Consider the following 16,398-nt stretch of genomic DNA (forward strand, 5'->3'; position numbering starts at 1 on the left):
GTTTGCAAAGATGAATACTTCATACAGAAAAGAGCATGGTGGACAACTCTGAGCAAACTCATGTACGGTAATACAGGGTGTCTTTTCACACAGGTAGCTGCGAGAGATTTCTCCTGCCAACAGCAATCAACCTCTACAACTCTTTGATGAGTCACTTTGATAGGAGCTAAAACCATTAATTTCCTTTTGGAAATAATAAAGTATTTTGAATTGAATTTGCAATGAATTAAATGAATTAGCAACAAAATGAAAAAGCTTTTAGATCTATCTAGATCTTTATACACCTTTTGTCTGAACATTTTTGGAGAAAGGCTAAGTTTGTGGGATGTGTAACTAATAAGAGTAATTTCACTTCATTTATGTGAGCAGTGAGGTTCCTTGCCGCTGTGTAAGAGTTTTAGTGAGCCTCTTGGCTGCTTTTACCAGGCCGATCACTTTAGCAGGTGATGTAGGCATGTTGTCCCTTACCATTACAGTGCTTTATATTTCTCCACAACTTTTTATTAACCTGATGCATTGTTCCTAGGACAATCACGATTTCTGCTGTTACTTATGCTTTCCTCACAATCGTCTGATCATCACAGAAAAGCCTTTTGTGTGGCTCTCAAATGAGAGACCTTGAAGTTTGTGGTTGTAATAAAAATGGAAAAGTTAAGTATAATTAAGACTTCAGGGCTGGGCAATTAATTGCTTTTGTAATATAATCGCAATTTAACAAAATGCAACTTTCAAATCACAAAGGCTTCTAGTTTTAATTAGTGTAGTGACAATGCAATTTTTTGGCCCCGATATTGATACCTGGATGTGCAGTATTGGCTGACACCGATACCATACCGATACCATGTTTGAAATGGATGTGTGTGTGTATACTGTATATATTAAGAACTGCATACTACTTGGATGCAAAATAATTGCCATCACAGGTCTGTCAAGCTGCTGCCTACCTTTGTGAAGCAGGAAAAATACTAATACAAAGTGAATCCAGTAGAACTTTTTATTGCCTACCTGGAATGGGTGACAATAGTTGAATAAACTTTTGGCTCTCAAAATGGTATCGGTGCCCTATTTGTTGGTACTTGCCGATACTGATACCACCATTTTATTGCTGGGTTTGGCCCTGCCCGATACTGGTATTGGTATCGGTGCAATATTAGTTTTAATCACAGTATATTTAACTAAATCATTCAGCTATACTGTTAGGCAATAAATGTTAATGTGTTTTATTCATGATGATCTCCAATTGTTTTATTAAATGCAAAAAAACAGGTCTGCAATGATAAATATCTTGTCTAATGCAATATTGTCCTTTTCCCACAGTAATGTGCAACCTCTGCAATCACAGCCTCAGCAGAAGAGAGCTCCTCAACCCCCAGCTTCTTGCAAAGACTGCAGGTGAGAACAAATTGGTGCAGCGTTCTACATCTACTGAATGACTAGGGCCTTATTTGTACCACAAACAAACTAAGTCTTGTCAGAAATGCTGATTTCACAAATGTTATAGTGAATTCTGACGTGTTTATCTATCAAAGGGAGAATATAAACAAAGTCTTAGAAGTATATGCGAAAGCCTGGAAGAAACAAGAGGAGAGTTACCTGAAGTTCAGGTAAGAAGAAAAAAACACCCTGAAACCACTGGATCTGCATCTTTTACCTTATGTGATAATACTAAAAACATTTTGTTATGTGTTGTTTTTCTTTATTAAGTCTTAAATCTATAAAATATTATCCTAAATTTTTAAAGATAGGAGGTTTAACCATGAAGGAACATATAATTTAAATAGGTAATTTGAAATTGGAAATAGAATGCATGATCTTTAAACTAAAGAAACTGTTACACAAAATATTACTAAAAGCTTTAGCTATTAGGAATAAAAATACTTCATTAAAGGAGAATCAAATAAATTTAAAACGCAAATAATAGATAAGTTCAAGCATATTTTATGTTAAATCGGATATCCTCAATTGTTTGTTGCACTGTGAGAGTCAGCAGTGTCCTTATGGCTCCCCAGATCACAGCTGCGCTCCAAGTGCCATGGTTTTGAGAAGGCCACCATTACCCAGCAGAACACTCCAGTGGGAACAAAACTTGTTTATGATGGAGAGAAGAAGCGAACCCTTCAGGTGAACCAGGAGATTTTCAGCACCTTTTTCAAAGTAGGTCATTTTCTGTCTTTATTCAATAGCAAATTGTGTTTTTTAACTTTTGCTCTGCAGTTGAATGTTTACCAATGACAAAAAACCCTTTATCTATCTGAATGACACAGTGCTCTGGAAGTGTTTGATATCATAACATAATCAGAATAAATACAAATAGCTTTTTTTCATCAAATGAAATGTAAAAATAAAGAATTATCCAAATCCACCTGGCCTTCTGTGAAAAAAAATATTTTAAGTGCAATTTCAATAGCTACACCAATGTTTAATTATTACCCAGTTCTATAGAATCTGACAATAGAAATTGGTCAAAAGCTCTTTAAAAACATTGCCTCAAGCACTGATGTAAAGAAATATAAGAACAGATCAGTAGTTTGACGTCTTTTAATGAGTCGTTATTTAATAGTTTGTAAAAACAAAAAACAAAAAATGAAACAAGAAAAACTTCCAAAGCACTGTAGGCATCACTTGCCTCTCAAAAGCTCACTGTTTGTTACTCAGTTGTAAAAAAAAAAAAATAGTTGGCAAAAAGCCATTAATGGAAAAGTTCCAAGATCCAAAAGCACTTCTGAACAAAAAGAACAAAAAGACCCATTTCAACTTTGACAAGACAACTTCTTGGTGGTCCTGAGACTTTATAATAGTTAGTTGTAAAATACTAAGTAACAACATTGCGAAAGGTGTTTGTCCAATTACATCTTTGAGAAAATTAACAAATCTAAGAAAAGTAAAATGTTAACATCTAAAGGGGATTTGAGGGGAGTAGCAGCCTAGTGGTTAGGACAAAGATCTTGGAATCCTGAGGTTCTGAGTTCGTGCCCGACTCCCACAGATTGCCACTCTGGGTCTCTGAGCAAGACCCTTAACCCCACACTGCTTTCTGGGCGCTGCACAATGGCAGCCCATTTATCCCCCAATGGGATGGGTTAAATAAAGAGGTAAATTCCTCCAATGTGAGATCAAAAAAGTTCAATTATTATTATTAAACTTGGTAATTGTAATGTGATGGTCTTGAATGCTTTGCTGTTCCACAGCCCTGATGACGTAATTTATTTGAGGGAATAACAAATACTGCTCTCTACCAGAAAAATCCTGAAGGAGAATGTGCAGACATCTAATTATAACCTAAAACAGAATAACACTTCAGTTATTGAAAAAAAAATAAAAAATTGAAAGCATGGCCACTGCCCAAGGGCTCAAAGAGGTTAAATGAACATTGTTTTTTTGTGGCCTGGCTAAAGTCTGGAACTAAAGCCGGCTGTGATGCTAAGGCCTGATGTTAAACAGCTTTTCATGCTCAAAACCCTGCAGTTGATAGTAAATTTAAGTTGTGTTTGACTAAAGGTTTTTACACCTGATAAGTTTGCCTAGACTTCCTCCAAAACTCTTTTATGAACTGTAAGTTTTTTTTTTATCATTATTTGTGCTAAATGTGAGCATCTTTTTTATTTTTTTTCCAATTTTAGTTTGATATTAAGATTTTAGTTTGAATGTTTAATATCTCTCCTGGTAAGTAAATTTCCTACTTGCCAGTAGGAGGTAAGATTGTTTGCGTAATTTTTAGAGTACAGGCAGATAAAGTTTTAAGAAAGCTAGATATGCCTGAGGAGGTTCTGAGTTTATTTGTTTAATTCTAAATTAAATAGTTTTAGTAGGTAAAATAAAAAAAAAAGAAAATTGAGTATGACTCTTCCAATTCATCTACATCTTATGTTGAAAAGTTTAGCCCTTTTTTACATGGAGAATATCTGGGATGTTACATATAGGTGTTCATCTCCATGGGGGAACTGAAGATCAACTCATTACGATATACTCCCTCTAGCCTGTAAGGGATGGACTGGTATAGGGCTTGGGCGTCATGGCGTAATTACTTTGCGTGGCCGCCATGTTGATGGCTTTATCGCTGCACAGACTACTGCCTACGACTACAGCGTACCGTACTCCCTCTCAGCCGTGTTTTAATTTGATTAATTTCACCTTAACTTGATTTCAACCATGGTAAACCGTTGCTGTATTGTGGGCTGTAACAGCTCAACACATGGTCGCCATGGGAAAAACATAGAAAATGGGTTAACTTTCCACCGCTTTCCTGCCTGGAGGCGCAACCACGGAGACCAAGTGTCAGAGATAAAGAGTCGTTGGCTAGCTTGGATAGCGGCTGTAAGTCGACCGAACATAACTTTCCACAGTATTCCAATGTCATTGAGAGTGTGTTCCCTGCATTTTCATTCTGGTAAGTTAAAGATGCACGGTTTTATTTTATAGCCTACTTTGTTTCTTTCCTTCAAAGTTGGGATCTTTTACGGGAAAATAATAAAAACGGCAGCAGGAAAAGGCTCAAATACGTGAGAAACCCGGAGGGTTTAGGGAGGGTTGGCAGCTAACGTTACTAACTACACCTTTGAAACACATAGCAGCTAGTTAAAAGTACATTACATGCGTGAGTGGTTGTTAGCACTAACCGTTAGCAATTACTAAACTAGCAGGTTCCAGAGCCCGTCTAAGCACAGCTTACCTTTGTACGGATTACTGTGTTTGCACTGTTTGCTGGCTTTATGATCTGCAGCTCCTGAACTCATCCATTCGTGAACTGCACATGAGACTCCAAGGACTTGTAGCTTCGGAACTGTTTTGAAGTATAGGCGCTCACTCATCGGTGCTCCACTCATTGTTTGGAACTTTATATGGATCCAAATTATTAATAATGCTGATTTTGTCAACATACCAGTCCCTGGCTTCTCTATTTAATGTGTCCCGGTAAATTCCAGATCGTTTTCGGGATTTTAACATCTTTTCCCTCTACTTCTACGTCTCTTCGTTCAACAACAACGTTGTATCAGAGCTATGTTTACGTTCGCATAGCAATCAACATGACCGCCAGGTCCCACAATACAACGCGGATCCCAAGCCCTATTAGAGCTTTAACAACAGCTATGCTGCAAAATTCAAGGTCTGTTAAACTGAATATCAGAAAAAACTACTTCTTCTCATAGTATTCAGGTCTATCCAAAGGCTATTTGAAGGATTTTTTTAAATCAATTCTAAGACGTACTGTAATCTATGTGATTGATAATGGCTCTAAAGGTTTGGTTGTTTGACATGTCCAGGGTAGCCTGATAAACCAGACTAAATGTGAGATTAAATGTGCCTGATGATTGAGACATCGGAAGATTGTTGATGAGAACAACCCGTTGTGAATAACAGATGGTGTCATTTCATCCAGGACATGTTACTGTGAAGATGAGTCACTGCAGCCAAGATATTGAACCGTTTGCAGTTGGCTTCTGACTATATTTTTTGCCTAGAGAGTTTACCAGTGTTATATTAGTAACCATTTAAATCACACCTTCTGCAGTTGCCAACACTGCATGCCAGGTAATAAGTCCCATTGTTGCTAAGCTACAGAAACAACAGCCAAATGCATTTGTGGCAATTTGTGTTGATTTTAACCATACCTTACTCTCTGCTACACTGCAACTGTCAATGACTCATGCATCTCTGGGAAACTAGATCACAATCCTGTTCTGCATTAAAAAGAACTGAAACAATCATCTGATCCTGAATGTCAAGAAACAAGGGAGATGATTGTAGATTTCTGAAGAAACGGGTAAAAGTTGAATCCTTGTTCACATCATGAGAGAAGAAGTGGAGATGGTTAAGAAGTATAAATACCTTGGTGTTCACTTAGACAACTAGACTGGAGACACAACTGTAAAGCCATCTACAAGAAAGGACAGAGTAGATTGTACTTTCTAAGAAAGCTTAGGACCCTCAGCGTTTGAAGCAAGATTCTACCTATCTTCTATAAATCTGTTGTGGTGAGGGTGATCTCAAGATTTTTAAACAACAACAAAGTGTGCTTAGTAAGAGGCTTCTCCAGATTCAGTGCAAGACAGAAAGCTACAGAGGATCCCTCCTGTTTACATCTATCAACCCCTACTACCATTGGATAAAAAAAACAACAAAAAAAAAACTTTGAGTTACCACAAGATTTAATTTCCCTTCAGGAAAAATAAAGTATTTTAAATTGAATTGAATTATTTAGCCTGTTAGAAATGTTGACAACCAGTTACTCAATATTTTCCAGTCTGTAAAGGATTCTTTGCAGCCGGTTAGTATTAGAGCCGAAGGGCTCTAGATTTTTCCAATTTTTGAAATAGTTGAGATCCTATTAGTTGCGGATATTATCTCTATTAGAGAGACTATTGGTTCAATGAATACAGTCTGGAGAAGGGCTGAGAAGTCCACTGGTTTGTATAGGTTAACGTTTTAGCAATCTTAGCAAAACAAAAAACAACGTCCAAATCTATTTAAAGTACCAAATAGAAATTCTAATGACACAACTATATAATCTTTACTTTTGTATGTTGCAAAAGTCTATTAGCCTGAGAAGTTTTCTTTTATAATATATTTTTTCTGGGTTTTTTTTCCAGGGTTTTATTGTCCTTACACTGTCACAATTACAGAGCCAAGAAATTAACTCTCTGCATTTTAACCCATCCCCTTGGGGAGCAGTGGGCTGCCATTGTGCGGCGCCCGGGAAGCAGTTTGGGGGTTAAGGGTCTTTGCTCAGGGACCCAGAGTGGCAGTCTGTGGGTGTGGGGCTTGAACTTGAATATATGGGATTAAATTTTTTTAAACTTTTTGGTCAATTTCTTCCTGGTTATTTAAAGATTAACATTTAAAAGGTATATTGTGCTGTGAATCCCATCTAACTCTGCAAGAAAGCCAGCATCTGGAGCTTTGCCACAAGGCCTCCTTTAAAACACCAAACAACTGTTTTCTGTTCCTTCTTTAATTTAGGACAATTATGTAAGAAAATAACTAACACCAAAGTTGGAGCTATCAATATCATTTTATCAATATAAGAAAGATTGTCTTTTGGTGTACTGTTACTTTTATGTATCGTTGAAACTGTTTTTTTATACTTTCTAAATTGATGAACAAGATTTATGCTAGACTTATTACAATGATAATAAGTTCCAAATTTATTCTTAAGATCCAACAACATTCTTTTTGTTTGTATGTGAAATCTTTTTTCTTTTCCTCCATGATGAATGTACATTTTTGTAAAACCATAAAGGACTTTTGGTGCATCTAAAATGACAATAGATCAGATGCAGATTTTTTCTAAAAATCTGTCCACTCTCTGTCAAAGCACTTGTCAAAATATAAATCTTTATGTAATAGTGTGTTAACATTCTAAGGTTTTAAAGGTAAAGATCTGAGGAAAGTTTCCTTATGCCTGGAAATGTAATATGCATCTTAGACATTTCTGTTGTGATGATTCTAGGAGCTTCCCTTTCCAAATAAAACATGGCATACGTGTGCTGTTGTTGGTAATGGTGGGATCCTGGGAAACAGCAGCTGTGGCAAAGAGATTGATTCAGCTGACTTTGTAATCAGGTAAGAACATTTTCCAAGTTTCTATGAAACTTGACATTTGGAAGCTCTATCCAGACATGGGCAATGTGGAGTCAACAAGTCATCTCCATGTCATGTATTTGTTCTACCCAGCCACTGAAGAAGGTGAGTCCAATCTTCACCGTGAATTAACCTGTGCAGATTGGACTCACCTGGTTAATTGACTGGGTAGATTAAATACATGACATGGAGATGACTTGTTGACTCCACATTGCCACATTGCCCATGTCTGGCTCTATCCAACAGTATTTTTGCTCACGTTCCTTTGTTAGATGCAATTTACCTCCCTTGTCAAATGGGTATGAGACACATGTTGGCAGTAAGACGGACCTTGTGACTGCAAACCCAAGCATCCTCATGGAAAAGTGAGTAGCTTTCCACCTTAAATAATATCATTTTAGCCTTTTTTTTCTTCATTGATCAGTTTTTTATTTGTAGGTTTGGGGCTCTGATGGGACGGCGACGGAAATTTGTGGAGAGTCTGCGCAGCTATGGCCACTCTCTTTTGCTGCTTCCTGCTTTCTCCTTTGGCCGCAACACTCCTGTGTCTCTCCGGGCTTTGTACACGCTTGAGGACTTTGAAAGCCCCATCAGATCTATCTTCTTCAACCCTGGATACCTCCAGAGTCTGGCTCTTTTCTGGCGCTCTCAGGGCCTAAAAACAGTACGACTCAGCACCGGTATTATAATGACAAGCCTTGCTTTGGAGCTCTGCGACAATGTGCAGTTGTATGGATTCTGGCCCTTCGACGTTCACCCACACAGCTTTCAAACCTTAACTAACCACTATTATGATGATAGAAAAACCAAAACAAAGTTTCACGCCATGCCAGAGGAGTTTAACCACTTGTTGATGTTGCACAGCCAGGGTGTGCTTAAATTACACCTTGGAGACTGCAAAGCACAGGGAAACTAGACTCCTCAGCACATAGAGCAAAGTGCCTTTCTCCATTGCTTCAGGATGAAACCAGTCATCAACATGCATATAATCTTCTAGTAAATAAATGGACTGTTTAGAATACACTGATCATAGCCATACAGTTCAGCACGTCTATCAGCAGTTACAAAATATGCACTGAGATTGAAATCTAAACACACAGCCTGTAAACAAGATAGTATCTTTTTCTGCAACTTTATTTATTGTTTTGTTCTGGATGGAGTTCAGAAGAAGTTATTATGCTGTAACATGAGCCTTTGTGAGGCCATCTGCAATTAGGGACTTATATTACCCTGTTTTTTTGGTAGAGTGTGGTTTAATGTGTTTTAATAGTACAGTAGCAAACTACCTCCTTTTTAAGAACTTTGTGACTAAACAATAAGACCAGCAAACTGAATGTACCCGTTTTTGAGAATTTTTACCACTCTGAAATGTGTGCCTAGTTTGTAGTAAAAACAAAACACATATTTTAAACAGAGAACTTTTCAGACACTGACCTCTTTCTTCACCCTGACAGACTAAGGACGAAGTATGGTGCCTTTTTTTTGCCTTAAATAAAGTCATCCCAATTGATTTAAAAAAAAAAAATACTTGTCAGACTAATCTTTATAGACCTAAAACAAATAAATGTTTTAAATGAAAGTTTCGAATTCTTAAAAATGGGCAAATGTATTTAAATGGGTGGAACCAAATCCGTTTGTATGTCTGCAGTTCAATGGCTCTTATTTTAAGTCTTTGAAGTCTCTTATGTTTCGTTTTCCCTGGAAATACTGCCTAGAAAAAACAACTACACTGCCACTTAGTGGTAGGGTAAGTTTTCCTGTAGAATGAGTGTCTTTTCTTTGCTTTTGACTGTGAGAAAAGATTAATTCACATGTTCTGTTCTCCAACAATGCTGTTTTAGGTTAGGAAAAACATATTCCTATGTAGTCAAAATAGAAATGCCTTGAAGAAAAAAAAAAATAGAAAGCTAAATCAATATAAAGGCTCCAAAAAAACAGCTCAAATAAAGTGATAATAATCTAAAATAAAACTTATTTTCTTTAATGAAAATGTATGGATCCAGTCAGGAAGTAACTATTTATTCTCTTTTTCATGTATAATAAACTTCAAGGGTTTTACAGGGAATGTGAAAACAAGGAAAAAGCGTGCAAACTGCTTGTAATATTTATGATACTAAAGCAACTATCTCTTATGTATGGGATATACATCTCACATTCACTAAATTCTTTTCGGCCCTCAGCATTAAATTATTTGTTATATTTGCAGTGGACAAAAGATGAGAAGCAAAAGTCCCATTTTAAGTTTTGATATCCTTCCGAATTTAAAGGTGAGAGAACTCACAGTTCAGTCCTCCAAACCACTGACTAATACCGCTTTACCCCAGGTCAGCTCAGTGAGCTCCTATGGGGCCAGAGGACAAAGTTCCCTACTGTAGGAGAATTGCTGTAGGTGTTACTAAACTGAGCTGGTTTTACAGGAATACAATGTAGAAAGAAACTCTGACATGACAGCAGGAATGACAATCAGTCAGCAGTCGGGTGGAGGAGCATGCAGTGTGATTAACAGAACAAGAAGATATGAGGGGACAACTCGTACGACATTTGCCTTCGCTTGTTTTGGGCATCCTGCTGACTTATTTAATCTGCACAACATTCGACAGCAAGTAAGTTTCTTCAATAGTAGCACAATCATACTTTAGTCTTTGTTGTAGTAAATGTCAGTAAGTGTCAGTTTTTTCTGATGACAGAAAATACTGTTGCTGGAATATGAGGAGCTGCAGTTTTTTTTCCTAAAGTGATACATTATTTTTTATTAATAAGAACCTCGAATAAACAAATAAAAAAAAAAAAAGAAGGTATTTCCCAGCATCAATAAAAAATGCAAACATTTACTGTCTTGGAGAAGCAACTTGTTTTGTGTGAAATACAACTAGAGAATTCTTTTGAGGTTTTAATGTGAAAGTTTCCATTTCCATTTTTCATCATAATTTTGATTAACAGCACTCCCCAAACAGATTCAGCTTTTCAATTTGAATAGAAAGAAAATCTGGTGATTTAGTTCTAGATTGGTACTTGCTGATTATTTTAGCAATTAACTATTTTGGTCTCATTTTTTCTGTATCATTGTTTTCCCTCTGGGAGCAGGAAGATACTGCATGTTTTTTTGTTTTTTTTTGCTTGTGCTATTTTTATGTCAAGGGAGAATCCAGGCAATTATTGTATGCAGAAGATGTGTGTTAGGATAATTATCATTGATTATGTTTGAGTTTATCACACCCTAATATTACCTGCCTGTTGCATGTCAGAACTGATGTTTTCCCCAGTAGTTTATCTAATTAGGAGAGTTCCTCTGTCCGGATAACCAGTTATAAACTTCATTCAGTATGTGGCAAATATTTGGGAATGGAATGAGAGCGGTGTCCCTCAGCAAAGAACAAAGTGTAATATTTTGATAATGCTGGAGCCACGGATGTCTCCACATCTGCAAACATGAATGATGAAATGATGTGATGATGTGGCAGACAGGAGATGTATAAAAAGATTGTGTAACGGTGAATCAGGGCCCAATTCATGAGATGTTTGCCTGGTTGGTAAGTGCTGCCTTCTGTAACAATAAGCAACTTCTCTGATCTGAGTAAGATTATAATTTCTATAAATTCTGTTTACATGTCTAATAGTTATTTAACACATATACATAATGAAGTGTTAGTTAAAGAGTTTGTTGCGAGTTAACTCTTTTCGGGAAAAAGAACCGGAGAGAGAAAGCTTCAAGGTGCAAACACACAGGGTTCCTTTAACATTATATGTTATTACAGGAGATGAAAAATGTGTTAAAGGTTTACCTTTGTTAGCATATTCAAAGGTCACTGTGTTTATAAGATCCCATTGAACGGTTTGTTTTCAATGGCATTTTATATGTAAAGACTTGGTCAACTAACCTTACTGGCTCAACCTTTTACATTAATGTTTGGCTAATTATTTACAGAAAATGTCTTGATATTCAAGTTTTTCAGCAGGTTTTATTATCAATAAACAATCCACGGGAAACTATTGGTGAAATGATTTTACGGGTGATAGACATTTTCTTTTTGTCCTGCTTGGTTAGCTCCCTGTTAAGGGGCCCACATGCAACACTGTTTTTGTATGACAGGTGTGATAACAGCGTTTTCTTAGGACTGGACAAATGTTGTGTTTGTCACTTACCATGAAAATACTTTTGGGTCTTTGTCTTAAATTGCCCTGACAGCTTTTTCTACGGACTGCTTAGTTAGCACATTTGAACATTACCCGAAACCGAAAGTAGATTTTCTTACGAGATTATTAATACAGCTTTTAAACTGAACATGAACTCAGATGAAATTATTTTTTTTATTTAATTCTAGTTCCTGTATTTAAAAAATGAGTAAATAAACCATAACCTCTGACTGTCTGAATTGTTGTGTTCTGTACAAGTTACTAAATTTTGTTATAAGAAATCATCTCCTATGACAAAAATTTAGAAAAAATTATTTAAGAAAAATGTGTTATCTAACAGAAAATTCAAATATCACACAAGAATTCCAGATTCTGCTAATAGTAAGATAAAGTTACAGTATATGTTGATTTATGACCTAAGGGTCAAGGTACAAGAGACGGGGGAATATCTTAGGTGACAGAGGGCAAAACAAAAAGTAGACAGCAAACAGTTTGAGTCAGATGACATAAAATGGAATTAAAAAGCAGTTGAAAACAGCATGAAAAGGAAAACTCATAAGGGGTGTGCCCTTACTCTATCTGAATCTGAACCTGATGACCACTCTCATCTGTTATAAAGAAAACTTCAAAGAACGCCTTTACATATTGGGTGATTTTCAACCAGCTTAAGTGTGGCTCTTAAAGTGTGGCAACGACATGCAGTTGGGAGGTGGATAAAGCAGTATAGAATACAGATGTACAGCAACAAATTAAACTACGCCATCTTTCATATTGTCATTGAGAACTAAGCATAGGGGTTTGAATAATTCTGGTAAGCCATTTCACATGTCTCAGTAATTATGCTGTTTTATTTTAGAAATTCCAAGCCTCTCAACATATATTTGTAAATGATCTATGTGAAAAAGCCTCAAATGCAGTGAAGGAGGAAGGAGAAAGGTACAACCTCCAATATGTAATTATTCTCAAAACTATAATGTTAACATTTTGACCAAAGACTGTATCCTACAACTAGTCACTAAGCAGTGAATCAAATTAGGTTAGGTCCATCTAGTGACAACCCAAAATTCATTTGTTGATAATACCCAACCATTAAAATTGCTGTTTTGTTTTGTATTTTTAATCTAGAGAATTATCAACATCGCAATCATAATTGCACATATCCGGTGTTGCTGTTATTTTCACATATCCATTGCTTTAAAAATGTCCACAGCTGTATATTAATTGTTTATTCTTCAGATGATTGCACAGCGTTTTATATTGTAAAAACACTGTTCAGTACAGTATTTGGTTTTTTTTAACTGTTACTTACTGTTATTTTTATGCATTTTTGAAGGTCCACATTTGTGTGAAGATGTTTGCTGTTATGCTTTTGCTGTAAGACAAAAATGTCCCCATAGTGGGACAATAAAGGGATATTATATTTCTATTTATTCTACAATGAATTCTCATAATGATAGCAAAAAGAGTTTTAAAGAATTTTACCTATAAATCCACTAAAATAAGAGACTGCTTTACTGAAAGGGAGCCTTCATGGTCGTCCAGTGGTCAGAGAGGAGGGCATATGTGTCTTGGAGAAGCTACGAGATTGGTGATTCAAACCCTGGAATATAACTCAGGGTCCCTGAGAAAGACCCTTAACTTGACAATATTCCTCAATTGCTGCTTAATGTTTCTAAAGGGATAGATTGTTTTGCAATCAGGAGTAAAGGTGATTATTCTTGTGTTATTACTCCATTCCACTATTAAAACAGCAGTATATTATAGGTTTTTTTTTGTTAAAGCACAACTTAAACTAGTAACCACACTTAAATCTAAGGAAAAACTATAAAATAATAAGATCACTTTTTTCTTTTTGTTAGTGACTGGAATCTTCTTAACGGACAGCTTCCGTCATTCCTTGTACAGAACAAAACCACAAATGTGTATAAGTGGGGCAGGTGAGAACAGACTCTTACTGCTTTCAATTTCATGTAATTAAATGTCAATTTAGCTTTTTTATTACTATGTACTGTGGTGCACTGTGTGTTTCAGGTTTAAAAGTAACAAACTATTGAAGGTTTGCTCTCCAGCATGGAAAGAAAGAATTCAAAATATCTAGTAAGTATATCTTTTTTTTTTAAATATCAAGAATTTGTGAGATTGATTTTGAGAATTAGATTGGGAGTTTAAGTGGAAAGTCAAAGCAGAGCATAATATTTTGTCAGAGAAAATAGATCAAAACTTTTCACAATCACCACTTGAGGAGTGCTATATATATTTCTATTGATCTCCATTTTCTCCCAACCAAGTTATTTAGGGGGGGTACAGCTCCTTTTAGAAGTAAACTAATCAGTTAAAAAAGTCTACATTTGTGTTATTTAATTTTATTATAAATCCAACTCTTCTGTGACAGCTTTAGGCGGAATGGAGAATAAATTCCGTCATGAGGATCAGGGTACACAGCAGCATGTTAGTGAAAAAGTTGTTTAAACATTTAAAATGAAGCAAAATCTCAATGTTTACACATCTCATACAGTATGATCAATGATAGAATCTTGTAATTATATTTAAGAAGTCATTGACACATACAGAATCCTTTCTTTTTCTGAATTACAGCAATAAGAAACCTGAGCCACGGCCTCCTAAGTCCTCTAATTCTTGCAAAGACTGCAGGTGAGATCAAGCTACACAATTTTTATCCCTTGCCTTTAATTCGATGTCTGCATTTTCTTCACTCAATATAAGTAATGTAAGAAATGTTCCAAGACCTAACTGGGTATATGCATTTGTTGATGTACAACAGGAAGACAATAGATGAAATTCTGAAGAATTACTCTAAACCCTGGGTTAAAAATGAAAGCAGGCACGAGGCAATCAGGTAAAGTCAAGGTCTTTAACAGTCATCATTTATTTGTTATGAACAGAGATGCATTTGGTAAGCTGTTTCATGAAATATTGATGTATAAAATAACCCATAATAATGGAACAAGTTCTGTGAAATGATAAGCACATCATCACTTGTATCATTTCAAGTAAAATTTAAGTTCCTTCTTGTAGTAAAAGGCCAAACTTAAAACTTTATTTTATAACTGAATCTATGTGCTGACATTTATTCAGTCTTCATTTGTGCCAAAAATGATTAATTCAGTCTTGTTTTTATTCAGATAATTGGATGCCATGTAGATGCATAAATTATTCTTCTGTTTACCTATATAGCGCCATTTCAAAACACTTGTCATCTTAAGACTCTTTACGAAGCCAATTCATTCATATCATAGAGTCAGATTAAGGTTAAAAGTTTTCTACCTAACAAAACTTAGCTGACTACATTGAGTCACATGGATGGATGCACAGACAAACAGACAGAGAGAAAAAAAGAAAGCTTCTTCAAAAGTAAAATGCACTCAATAGAAGGTGTGAACAGCCACAGACTCGTCCACGACCAAAAAAGACACACTCCGAGCCCTGGTTATCCAAGGGAACCCCAAATCCCTGAGATTTAAGGAGGGCTGACAAAGGGATGGCCACACCCACCAGAGAAGAGCAGACGAGAACAATCGAGGGCCCGACGACCCAGCAGCATTTTTTCAGATTTGGTTGAGAACAAATTTCTAGAAGCAGGAGAGTCAATGGCAGAGGAGGGCAATATTTCCATGTGTCTGAGGGCAAGAGAGAAGGATGCTGAGTTTGTTCCTGAACTGGACCTGTTGAAGAAGGTATTCAATTCATTGATCCTGTCCAGACTACCATCTGCTGATCATCATTTTGATTGTGGTCTTTTTTCCCTGATCACACATCTCTGATATTGTTCTGCTGGAGGTTGCTTTTCTGCCTCCTTCTGTGTGCCTCCTTACACAGAAGTCCATGTGGTCAGTTGCAAACTCAGTCATTGCTTTGATATCCTCTCCATGTGGCTAACAGTGCTGTAGCCTCAAAACAACCTTGCAAAGCTTCTTCAGCTTCCTGTGGCCATCTCCTTATAGTTCTTTTATAATGCAGATTGTCTATTATGAAGAGGCTTATATATGGAGCTAAATCGGTCTCAGTCTTCACAAATACACATATGTGATTCATACATGCACAAGACCAGCTCCACACACACACACACAGCATGATTCACGCAAGCATACAAGATTCACACATGCATTCACCAAAGTATTTCTGGTCCATAAACATTATAAATTAAATTACAAAGTACCATTGGTCTTTAAGCTTCACTGCATTTGTGTCTGGATTTTTAAGACTCTCTTGACGTGCCTCGATACACAAATGCATTTTTTTTATACAGGCAATGATTTGCAACCAATCACATATCTCCCTTGTATAAGCCAATCACAAGAAAGTAATACTTGTAGGATGGCTATTTGCTCTGCTCCAGTCCGGTGTTGTGTCAGCTCAGCATATCACGTCAGCCCAGCATAGCCTTAGTAATAGGCATTATATAGAGTTTCCTCTGTCTCTGCACTCCTTACATCCAAGCAAACTGTTTTATTTCTCTGTATTTTTTTGGTTTCCCAGGACTCAGCTTAGCCTCAAGTGCAATGGTTTTGAGAATGCCATCATGACCCAGAAAAACACTCCACTGGGAGCAACAGTTGTCTATGATTCCCAGAAGACGAAATCAGTTACAGTGAACTCAGAGCATTTTAATAGATTTGCCAAAGTAAGTTATTTAGAATTGCTCACTGATTACTGTTGCTGACAATA

The 16,398-nt window shown here is 36.4% G+C and overlaps 2 protein-coding genes across 2 annotated transcripts in view; both read left to right on the forward strand.

Annotated features, from left to right (window-relative positions):
* Positions 1 to 9,195, forward strand: part of LOC107084805 (alpha-2,8-sialyltransferase 8F-like) — a 15,995-nt gene extending 6,800 nt beyond the window's left edge. Inside the window, exons 2-7 of the mRNA XM_015374828.1 lie at positions 1,318 to 1,392; positions 1,530 to 1,604; positions 2,010 to 2,154; positions 7,448 to 7,560; positions 7,851 to 7,943; positions 8,017 to 9,195. Coding sequence (XP_015230314.1) covers positions 1,318 to 1,392; positions 1,530 to 1,604; positions 2,010 to 2,154; positions 7,448 to 7,560; positions 7,851 to 7,943; positions 8,017 to 8,494 — 979 coding nt within the window. The 3' untranslated portion in view covers positions 8,495 to 9,195. The remainder of the gene's footprint in view (positions 1 to 1,317; positions 1,393 to 1,529; positions 1,605 to 2,009; positions 2,155 to 7,447; positions 7,561 to 7,850; positions 7,944 to 8,016) is intronic.
* Positions 9,196 to 13,242: 4,047 nt separating this feature from the next.
* The window catches only part of LOC107084778 (alpha-N-acetylneuraminide alpha-2,8-sialyltransferase-like), a 7,886-nt gene continuing 4,730 nt past the window's right edge, over positions 13,243 to 16,398 (forward strand). The window contains exons 1-6 of the mRNA XM_015374781.1: positions 13,243 to 13,256; positions 13,572 to 13,649; positions 13,744 to 13,809; positions 14,308 to 14,364; positions 14,495 to 14,569; positions 16,210 to 16,354. Of these exons, the coding sequence (XP_015230267.1) occupies positions 13,243 to 13,256; positions 13,572 to 13,649; positions 13,744 to 13,809; positions 14,308 to 14,364; positions 14,495 to 14,569; positions 16,210 to 16,354 (435 nt within the window). The remainder of the gene's footprint in view (positions 13,257 to 13,571; positions 13,650 to 13,743; positions 13,810 to 14,307; positions 14,365 to 14,494; positions 14,570 to 16,209; positions 16,355 to 16,398) is intronic.

The sequence above is a fragment of the Cyprinodon variegatus genome, unplaced genomic scaffold (genome assembly GCF_000732505.1).
Source record: "Cyprinodon variegatus isolate N-32 unplaced genomic scaffold, C_variegatus-1.0 Scaffold109, whole genome shotgun sequence".
Taxonomy (NCBI): Eukaryota; Metazoa; Chordata; class Actinopteri; order Cyprinodontiformes; family Cyprinodontidae; genus Cyprinodon; species Cyprinodon variegatus.